The 11,563-nt window shown below is 45.0% G+C and overlaps 1 protein-coding gene across 1 annotated transcript; it reads left to right on the forward strand.

The window, feature by feature from the left end:
• Positions 1-271: 271 nt before the first annotated feature.
• rnf130 (ring finger protein 130) lies at positions 272-11,563 on the forward strand. The gene is made up of 9 exons (XM_069173305.1): positions 272-1,000; positions 3,051-3,360; positions 6,890-7,081; positions 7,593-7,843; positions 8,340-8,411; positions 8,607-8,689; positions 8,881-8,977; positions 9,958-10,144; positions 10,390-11,563. Exons 2-9 carry the CDS (start codon positions 3,081-3,083, stop codon positions 10,500-10,502), a joined length of 1,275 nt encoding a protein of 424 aa, XP_069029406.1. The 5' UTR covers positions 272-1,000; positions 3,051-3,080; the 3' UTR covers positions 10,503-11,563.

An 11,563-nucleotide genomic window follows, 5' to 3' on the forward strand; every position in this document is an offset into this window, starting at 1 on the left:
TAGAGATGTTGTAACATGTCAATAAAACCATGAGATGATTTATAAATCACATCAACTTTATGTTTTATTTCAAATAAAAGATAGAAAACGTGTTGAAATTGTGACTTTTAGTGTTTCGTTAAAAATATGATTATTTTACATTTGATGGAAGAAACGGACAGACAGACAGGCCGGCCTCTCGGCAGGTATCGCGACAGCGGATTCAAATCTCGGCTACCTAAACATGAAGGTATGACACACGCGCCCTGTCTGACGCCTCCTCGTGCCGCGGCACTGCGCTTGCGCAGTTCGTCCAACACAGACGGAGAGATTGGACTCGAGCCTCCGCACTGTGCAGCTCTCACCGGAGTGAAAGCGGAATAAAACACCGACCAACAACTGGATCTGGCCACCGAGAACCCACCGGGCCGACCGGATATTCACCGGGACAGCAGCGAGAGACGAGGCGGGGGTGAAGTGAGACAGGCGGGGAACGGTGGACAGGGAGCCCGCCTGTCTGTCCGCCGCAGACAGGGAAACAAAGCGGGATGAAGCAGCCGTTGAAGCCGCTTTCAGACGGCGATTAAACACTGAGTCACGGTGCTGCAGCTTAAAATGAGCTTTTATTTAACGGACTTCTGAATGTAAAGAAGGCTTCAACCAGCGCGGGGTTTTCAGGACTGAAGGCCTGGTAATGATGCTCCATGTTCGGACACACTGACATCGCTGTCCCCGTGTCCTCCCCCCGTCTGTCCTGCACCTGACAGGCTGAACCCAGGGAGGACAGGAGGACAGGACACTAGATGGGACCCGACCTAAAATATCTGGAGGACATACAGAGACGATAATAACATCTGGAGGACATATCAAACATCTGGAGGACATACAGCGACAATAATAACATCTGGAGGACATACAGCGGCAATAACAACATCTGGAGGACATACAGAGACAATAATAACATCTGGAAGACATATTAAACATCTGGAGGACATACAGAAGACAAAGCGTGACGTTTGAGGTTTGCATTTTGTTTCAGGACGTAGACTGAGACTGGAAATTAAATATTGAGGACATAAAGCATGTGGTGCAGAGACAGAGACAGAAAGAGGAGAGTCAGGGACAGACGTGGGCGTTTCCTGTTATACTACAGAAGACGTGAGGAGGACAGACACATAACGACACGTTTCAGAGGACAGAAACTAACAAGACGAGATTTTAAGACATATTCAGACCATAAAAACGTATAGATAACTCCAGGAAGACAGACCGAGACCTTTTGGACGTAGGGGACATTAAAAGACAGAATCTGATCTGACAGAGTAGAAGGAGACGGGGACAATGACGTATACTGGTTTTAAAACATTTTTTTTAAATGACTGAAGACATTGTTTGGAGGACAAGAGACACTTGAGGACAAAAACTGACATTAAAATGTGATTGCGAGACTTCCAGGACATAAAGAGACGTGAAGAAGACGTTTGAGGACTAAATGAGACATTTGAGGTGACTGGAAAACAAAACCATTCAGAAGACATTTAGTGGACATAAAGAAAATGTCTAGTGGACTTGCAGAGACATTAAGGATGAGGACATGGAAGACAGATGTAAGACCTTTAGTGGGTATAAAGACATTCCTGCTCTGGCCGGATGAATGCATACTGAGCATGCTCACCAGAGACTTCCTGTTAGCTCGATGCTAATCGGCATGACCATCCCAATGTTATCCAAACGTAACATCGGTTCAGCGCTGGAGTTCCAGTCGAGGGTTTAGTTCCTCTCACTGACAGCAGGGGGAGACAAACGTCCCACTACAGGTTCCCATGACAACCTTTAGGACAGAACGGGACAAGGACATAAAGACGTCCTTTCGAGGACATAAACCGACGTAAACAGTTTTTACTGAGGACGGACAAGTCTGTCCCGTCCCTCCGGTTCAGGAGTCACTGGGACTCTACAAGCCTGTAAACCTAATCAGGGATCAATACTTCCTGATCGGGGATCAATACTTCCTAATCAGGGATCAATACTTCCTGATCGGGGATCAATACTTCCTGATCAGATATCAATACTTCCTGGCTGAAGGCAGCCAGCTGACGATGATCAATAAACCGTTTGTTTTTAACAACATCTAGCAACAGTAATTGGAGTGAATTAAATTGAAACATATTGATGATTGATTATTGATCGATTTGGTCCTCTGACACAGTGTCATGTCCTCTGAGACAGACAGATGAAAAAGACACTGAGACCTGCCTGTCCTCCACACGTGTCCTTCATATGTCCTACATGTATCCTACGTGTCCCTCATGTCCTACATGTATCCCACATGTGTCCTACATATGTCCTACATGTATCCTACATATGTCCTACATGTATCCTACAAGTATCCTACATATGTCCTACATGTATCCTACATATGTCCTACATGTATCCTACATGTGTCCTACATGTATCCTACATATGTCTTACATGTATCCTACAAGTATCCTACATATGTCCTACATGTATCCTACATGTGTCCTACATGTATCCTACATATGTCCTACATGTATCCTACATGCATCCTACATGTGTCCTACATGTATCCTACATATGTCCTACATGTATCCTACATATGTCCTACATATGTCCTACATGTATCCTACATGTGTCCTACATGTATCCTACATATGTCTTACATGTATCCTACAAGTATCCTACATATGTCCTACATGTGTCCTACATGTATTCTACATGTATCCTACATATGTCCTACATGTATTCTACATGTATCTTACATGTATGCTACATGTATTCTACATGTATCCTACATGTCCTATGTGTCCCTCATGTCCTACATGTATCCTACATGTGTTCCTCATGTCCCCTACATGTATCCTACATGTATCCTACATGTGTTCCTCATATCCTATGTGTCCCTTATGTCCTACATGTGTCCCTTATGTCCTACATGGCTCCTACATGTGTCCTACATGGCTCCTACATGTGTCCTACATGTCCCACATCATATGTCTCTCCACGAGGACTTCCTGTCTGGTCTGACTGATCTTATTTTTACTTCCTGACAGTTTGGATGTGACGAGGACCGAGACGACAGCATGACGTCCCTGAGGTGGACCCGTCTCCCGGTCCTGTCGGTCCTGGTCCTGATCCTGATCCTGGTCCAGGTCTTGGTCCAGGCCCGCTCTGCATCAGCGGCCCGCTCTGACAGGAACATGGTGTCGGAGGAGTACGTGGGCGCCACGGTGAACGCCACAGTGCTGGACGGACGAGGGACAGCCGTCCACATGATGAGCAGCGACGACGGGACGTACGGACAGAACTCACCTAAAGTGGACACCAGGGGTGTCGTCATCGCACCTTCCCCGCATCACGGAGGTACTACACACATACACACCTGAGGACACAACACACATCATAACACACCAGTTGTGCTAAATGTTGTAGTTCTGCTGGATGTTGTAGTTCTGCTTGATGTTGTAGTTCTGCTGGATGTTGTAGTTCTGCTGGATGTTGTAGTTCTGTTGGAGGTTGTAGTTCTGCTTGATGTTGTAGTTCTGTTGGAGGTTGTAGTTCTGTTGGATGTTGTAGTTCTGTTGGATGTTGTAGTTCTGCTTGATGTTGTAGTTCTGTTGGAGGTTGTAGTTCTGTTGGATGTTGTAGTTCTGTTGGAGGTTGTAGTTCTGTTGGATGTTGTAGTTCTGCTGGATGTTGTAGCTCTGCTTGATGTTGTAGTTCTGTTGGATGTTGTAGTTCTGTTGGAGGTTGTAGTTCTGCTGGATGTTGTAGTTCTGCTTGATGTTGTAGTTCTGTTGGATGTTGTAGTTCTGCTGGATGTTGTAGTTCTGCTTGATGTTGTAGTTCTGCTTGATGTTGTAGTTCTGTTGGATGTTGTAGTTCTGCTGGAGGTTGTAGTTCTGTTGGATGTTGTAGTTCTGCTGGATGTTGTAGTTCTGCTTGATGTTGTAGTTCTGCTTGATGTTGTAGTTCTGTTGGATGTTGTAGTTCTGCATGATGTAGTTCTGCTTGATGTTGTAGTTCTGTTGGATGTTGTAGTTCTGCATGATGTTGTAGTTCTGTTGGATGTTGTAGTTCTGATGGATGTTGTAGTTCTGCTTGATGTTGTAGTTCTGCTTGATGTTGTAGTTCTGCTGGATGTTGTAGTTCTGTTGGATGTTGTAGTTCTGTTGGATGTTGTAGTTCTGCTGGATGTTGTAGTTCTGTTGGATGTTGTAGTTCTGCTTGATGTTGTAGTTCTGTTGGATGTTGTAGTTCTGCTGGATGTTGTAGTTCTGCTTGATGTTGTAGTTCTGTTGGATGTTGTAGTTCTGCTGGATGTTGTAGTTCTGTTGGATGTTGTAGTTCTGCTGGATGTTGTAGTTCTGTTGGAGGTTGTAGTTCTGTTGGATGTTGTAGTTCTGCTTGATGTTGTAGTTCTGCTTGATGTTGTAGTTCTGTTGGATGTTGTAGTTCTGCTTGATGTAGTTCTGCTTGATGTTGTAGTTCTGGTGGATGTTGTAGTTCTGCTTGATGTTGTAGTTCTGTTGGATGTTGTAGTTCTGCTGGATGTTGTAGTTCTGTTACATTACATTACATTTCATTTATCTGACGCTTTTTTCCAAAGCGACTTACAATAAGTTCATTTCAACCATGAGGGTTCAAAACCGGAATAACAAGAATCAAGAAAATATAATTTCTTCCAGAAAGCCAAACTACAAAGTTCTATCAGTAAGTTCCATTTTAAGATACTAAAGTTCTACTATTCAAGGTAAAGTCTGAAGAGGTGTGTTTTTAGTTTGTGGTGGAAGATGTTCAGAGTTTCTGCTGTCCTGATGTCGGTGGGGAGCTCATTCTACCATTTAGGAGCCAGGACAGCAAACAGTCGTGGTTTTGTAGAGTGTTTAGCTCACTGAGGAGCAACAAGCTGATTGGTAGAAGCAGAGTGGAGGGAGGGGCTGGGATGTAGGGTTGGACCATGTCCTGGATGTAGACTGGACCCGATCTGTTCACAGCATGGTACGCAAGTACCAATGTTTTGAAACGGATGCGGGCAGCTACTGGTAACCAGTGAAGGGAGCAGAGGAGGAGTAGCAGGAGGTCCTGCTTGATGTTGTAGTTCTGTTGGATGTTGTAGTTCTGCTTGATGTTGTAGTTCTGCTTGATGTTGTAGTTCTGTTGGATGTTGTAGTTCTGTTGGAGATTGTAGTTCTGCTGGATGTTGTAGTTCTGTTGGATGTTGTAGTTCTGTCGGAGGTTGTAGTTCTGCTTGAAGTTGTAGTTCTGTTGGATGTTGTAGTTCTACTTGATGTTGTAGTTCTGTTGGAGGTTGTAGTTCTGCTTGATGTTGTAGTTCTGTTGGAAGTTGTAGTTCTGTTGGAGGTTGTAGTTCTGCTTGATGTTGTAGTTCTGTTGGAAGTTGTAGTTCTGTTGGAGGTTGTAGTTCTGCTTGATGTTGTAGTTCTGTTGGAGGTTGTAGTTCTGCTGGATGTTGTAGTTCTGTTGGAAGTGTCAGCTGGTGCAGCGGGTGGAGCAGATGTGTACTGTGTTGAGACACTGCGGAGGTTTTCAGGCAGATGAAGGTCGGAGTGTCTCTGCTCCGAGGTGTCAGATTACAGTCAGATGGTCCAAGGACACTGCAGCTGCTGGATGGAGCTGCAACTGTCTGCAGCGTCGCATTAAAGATCTCAGACACACTGACCACAGCTCGCAGCCCGACGTGTCTTCATGTTAACTAATTGGGGAGGCTGTGGCTCAGCTCGTAGAGTGGGTTGCCCACTAATCAGAAGCTTGGTAGTTCAATGCCCGCTCCTCCTCCTCCTGTCCACATGCCTAAGTATCCTTAGGCAAGACACTGAACCCCAAGTTTCTTCTGATGGCACCATCGGTGTGTGAATGTGCTCCTGATGGCAGCTCAGTCTCATTAGTGTGTTAATGGGTGAATGTACAAGCGCTTTGAGACTGTAAGGTGATAAAGCGCTATACAAGTGCAGACCATTTACCATTTAACGTTTATTATCATATATCAAACCAACGAGGTGACACAAAGAGCCAAAATACATCCAGTGAAGACATCAATAGAATCAATAGAACGTTAGATTCAAGCTTCAAGAATCTCAAAAGTTTAAACTGAGATTTGATGAAAAGATCAACTTTAATAATAAACTCTAAATCTTTTCAACTTTAATAATAAACCTAAAATGTTAAACTTTAAAAAGTAACTCTGAGTTCAGCAGCAGAAGGCCTTAAATTAAAAATCAAAGACACCAAAGAAAACATTTTTAAAAGAAAAACATTTGGATGAAGAGGACATCTGGATTTCATCAGCTGTCAGCAGATTCAACTGGAGACTCAGAAAATCTCTCCTCCCTTTACGGTTTGAAGATACCTGGAGGAAAACGTTTCTTTGTCTTGACATCAACATTTATAGCTGCTGCAAGATGAAACAAGAAAAAGACAGATGGTAACATCTGGTCACATCTGGAAACACAAAGACTGAAGAGTCCCCGTCTGATCCTGGAGCCCAACCAGAGGCTGCCGGGTGATGAGCTGAGAAGGTTCAGATCACAGGGAGACAGAGAGGACTCACATCTCAAATGAGGAGTCTCCAGTGAGGAGTCAGGTGTTCCAGAGTGACTCTGTTACGCTGAATTCCAACCTGTCCGTCGATCGTTCCTTTCAAGCAGGTTTTCAGGTTTTTGTTACTTGTTCATAAATGAGGCGTTTGCTCATCTTAAAATAAATACTATTAAAATAAAAATGTTTTTGATGTCCAGTTTTTTGGAGAAATACTGAAACTATTGATTGAGTAAAAATATGTAAGCAGGTTTTTATTTGTATGTTTATTAACTTGTGTATGTGAAGCAGTGAGCACTCAGGCAGTAACCATGGTAACACTGTGTCATCTCAGTGGTGGACCGTCAGGGCTGCGACCCCACCACTCGGTTCCTGGTTCCCCCGCGGAGTGTCCATTGGGTGGCGCTGCTGCAGAGAGGCAACTGCACCTTCAAAGAGAAGATCCTGAAAGCGGCCGCCTACAACGCCACCGCCGTCCTCATCTACAACAACTCCACCGACAAGACCGTCAAGATGGGACACGAAGGTCAGAGGTCAACCACACACACAAGGTCACCTGCATCCTGACAAACACCTGAGCACAGCGTCAGGGAGGTTACAGGTGTAGGAGGAGGGAGGGGGAGGAGGAGATAGAGGATGAAGGTGTGTTTGGCTTCCTGATGATGGCAAGTCTAAATATAGACGAACTTCTCATTAATTGATGAAGTCACTGTGACCTCACAGTTTGTGCTTGGATGTGTGGAGGTGTGTGTGTGGGTGTAAACACAAACAGCAGATCTGTAGAAAAATAAACATTTATGTGGTACTTATACTGCAGTACAGTGTAGTAGTTTTATATCTACTCAAAATATATTTGGTCCTGATCCTGGTCCTGGTCCTGATCCTGGTTCTGGTCCTGGTCCTGGTCCTGGTTCTGATCCTGGTCCTGATCCTGATCCTGGTCCTGGTCCTGATCCTGGTTCTGGTTCTGGTCCTGGTCCTGGTCCTGATCCTGATCCTAGTCCTGATCCTGGTCCTGGTCTTGGTTCTGCTTGCAGGTACCGGTGACACCGTGGCGGTGATGATCACCGAAGTGTACGGTAAAGAGATCGTGTCTCACCTGGAGAGGAACCTGACGGTCCTGGTCTCGGTGGTGGTGGGTCCACGTGGTCCCACCAAAAACATAAACCGCGGCTCGCTGGTCTTCGTCTCAATCTCCTTCATCGTTCTCATGATCATCTCGTCCGCCTGGCTCATCTTTTACTTCATCCAGAAGATCCGCTACACCAGCGCCCGCGACCGCAGCCAGGTAACACGCTAAAGTACTAACACGCTAACATGCTGACATTCAAACATCCAGGCTAATGAGCTAATACTGTGTTCAATGACACAGCTAAAAAATCTCTGACCTGCGAAACTCCTCCCGCTCCTCCTGCAGCTCTAGAAACGATATATTCAATTTAAGGTCACCAATGCCTGGTGCTGTGAATCAGTATATACAGTCCACTTTATAATGAACATGCAAGATCAACCATAGAAATTCACAATGAATCTCAGCAGTCCTGCTGGTTGTGTTTCTAGATGTCCTCTGACCTGTGTGTGACAAATCAGCAGAAAATAACACATTTCAGCCTGATGTACTAAAGTATAATTTACATTCACTGATGTCAAACAAGTCACTGCACTGTCCACTGAAAATAGTGCAGTGGATCACAGCATCTCAGTTCGTCCTCAAAGACAGTTTGTCCTGTTTGTCCCCCTGTAAACCTTTTGTCCATCTAACGCCGTGTGTCGTCGTCTGTCAGCGTCGTCTTGGCGATGCAGCGAAGAAAGCCATCGGGAAGTTAACGACGAGGACGGTGAAGAAAGGAGACAAGGTAAACCCACCTGACGGTGTCTCCTGTCCCCCGACAGACACCTGATCACACCTGAGCACACCTCAAACCACCTGAACACACCGAGCTCATTCTTCTAATAATGATTTGTAAACTATGCAGCAACAAGAGTTTTACTACATTTATTAATGTGTGTGTGTGTGTGTGTGTGTGTGTGTGTGTGTGTGTGTGTTGAAGGAGACTGATCCAGACTTTAATCACTGTGCGGTGTGTATTGAAGCGTACCAGCAGAACGATGTGGTCCGAATCCTGCCGTGCAAGTAAGTCTGTCTGTCTGTCTCTCTGTCTGTCTGTCTCTCTGTCTCTCTGTCTGTCTCTGTCTGTGTCTCTCTGACTGTGTGTCTGTCTCTGTCTGGTCTGTCTCTCTGTCTGTCTCTGTCTGTCTGTCTGTCTCTCTGTCTGTCTATCCTGGTGGCGTGTTGCTAACATGTAGGACACGTGTGTCCTGCAGACATGTCTTCCATAAGGTGTGTGTGGACCCGTGGCTGAATGAACACTGCACGTGTCCAATGTGCAAACTCAACATCCTGAAAGCTCTCGGCATCATGGTGAGTCATCGCTGAGATGAGATGAGATGAGATGAGATGAGATGAGATGTGATGAGATGAGATGAGATGAGATGAGATGAGATGAGATGTGATGAGATGAGATGTGATGAGATGTGATGTGATGAGATGTGATGAGATGAGATGTGGTGAGATGTGATGAGATGTGATGAGATGAGATGTGATGAGATGAGATGTGATGAGATGTGATGAGATGAGATGTGATGAGATGAGATGTGATGTGATGTGATGAGATGTGGTGAGATGTGATGAGATGTGATGAGATGAGATGTGGTGAGATGTGGTGAGATGTGATGAGATGAGATGTGGTGAGATGTGATGAGATGTGATGAGATGAGATGTGATGAGATGAGATGTGATGAGATGAGATGAGATGTGGTGAGATGTGATGAGATGAGATGTGATGAGATGAGATGTGATGAGATGAGATGTGATGAGATGTGATGTGATGTGATGTGATGAGATGTGATGAGATGTGATGTGATGAGATGTGATGAGATGTGATGTGATGTGATGAGATGTGGTGATGTGATGAGATGTGATGTGATGAGATGAGATGAGATGAGATGTGATGTGATGAGATGTGATGTGATGAGATGTGATGAGATGAGATGTGATGTGATGAGATGAGATGAGATGTGATGAGATGTGATGAGATGTGGAGATGTGATGAGATGTGATGTGATGAGATGTGATGTGATGAGATGTGATGTGATGTGATGTGATGAGATGAGATGTGATGATCCTTTATTAGTACCGCAGTGGGGAAATTTATAGGATTACAGCAGCATAGTAGATAGTGCAAACCTTACAAATGAGTAAAAACAACATAGTACAAAGAATGTGTTGACATCATCAACACCTGAGACCAGGTGTGTCCAGATGACTCCTGTTATTGATGGCCTCTGTCCTCTCTGTCCCTGTAATGTCTGTCTTTCTGTCACCGTCCTGTCTATCCACAGACCAGTCTTCCCTGTGTGGACAGCGTGGTTTTAGACGTGGAGCGTCTGGGTGTCAGTCAGCCATCTGGCAGCCAGAGGACGCCGCTGGTTGACAGCAACCAGCCGTCCATCAGCCTGGAGCCACTCAGCCCCCCCCACCCTGAGGCCACGCCGAGAACGCCTGCTGACATCACCATCGCTGTGACCAGTAAGAACATGACGCAATACGTCCCGACGAGACGGTCAAGAAAGTTCAACAGAGACGTCAAAAATTTACTGCAACTCATGTACAACTTTACACCAATAGAGCAACTTCACAGTAACACAGCAACTTTACACCAACAGAGCAATTGTACCCTGATCCTGACCCTGACCCGGTGTATGTTTCCATGGTTACTAACCTGTGTGTGTTTCCATGGTTACTAACCTGTCGTCATGTCTTTGTCCGGTCAGGCGGCGGTCACTTCTTCAACAGGAACTCGATGTCGCCACGCAGCGTCGTCTGTGAGATGGAGTTGCCGGACATCCAGGCGTCCCTCGACCTCTACGACGACAACAAGTCCTGAGGCCCCTCCCCCATCACGGACACCTTCACGGACACCGTCATGGACACCGTCATGGACCCACCTTCTGATGGACGGACTGACTTTTATAGACATTGAAGTCTCCACACAGTGTGGGGTCTGATAACACCACGACACCGCGACAAACATTTACCAACATTTACTCCACCAGACTGAACAGATCCTCGGTTTGTTTCTCTGCAGATGGTTTTCAGTCACAAAAAACTAAATAGCCACAGAACTGAATTTAAGAACCAACCTCACTCCAGGAACGAGAGCATTTACTGCAACCCTGTGGTATAACTGTAACTAATGGTTTTGTTGAGTTTCTAGAAAAGTTTCAGAGATTCGGGAAAAGTTCTAGAAAGCCCCTAAAAGTTTTTTTTTTTCTTTTCCCCTGTAATAGCTCCTGAATTCCTAAAAATGTTCTGTGAAAGGTTCCTTGGAAAGACTTGTTGATCTCGTGAAGAGTCTTAAAAAGTTCCTAACGTCCAAACAAGGTCCCTAGGCTCCTAAAAGGTTCCCCCTAAATTTTCTGGACTTATAAAACTTCCTAGAAAAGTTCCAGACTTCCTAACATTCTGAAGATCCTAAAATGTTTCTTGAGTTCCTGCTAAAGTTTGTCCGTGTTTAAAGACCTTCCTCGCTCCAGTAATGGCCCCTGAAAAGGTTGCATCTCGTGTTGGATCCTAAAATACTTCCTGGAAACGTTCTTTTGTGGGTGAAAGAGTTTCTTGAAAAGTTCCTGATTTACTAAAGCGGCTCTTGAAATCTGTTAAAGGTGCCTGTGTTTATGGAAAAGTTTCTGAGCTCCAAAGGTTCTAGAAATTTGTGTGAAGACTGTGAAAACTTCCTAAAAATGTTAATGGAAGGTTCCTGTAGTCTTCCTGGAGGGTTCTGGAACGCTTTATAAATCTTGAACATCCTCCTGGTTCCTACGTACTTTCTTGTTTTGGTTTCTGAGATTCAAAAAGGGGTGCAAAGTTATCAAAACTGTTGGACCGGAATCTAAATTAAACCTCTCCTGGACTCCCATCAGAGTCTGGAGTTTGTCTGAAGACCTG

This window comes from Embiotoca jacksoni, unplaced genomic scaffold, assembly GCF_022577435.1.
Source record: "Embiotoca jacksoni isolate LCO1_2020_lvr unplaced genomic scaffold, fEmbJac1.0.p SCAF_100, whole genome shotgun sequence".
Classification (NCBI taxonomy): domain Eukaryota; kingdom Metazoa; phylum Chordata; class Actinopteri; family Embiotocidae; genus Embiotoca; species Embiotoca jacksoni.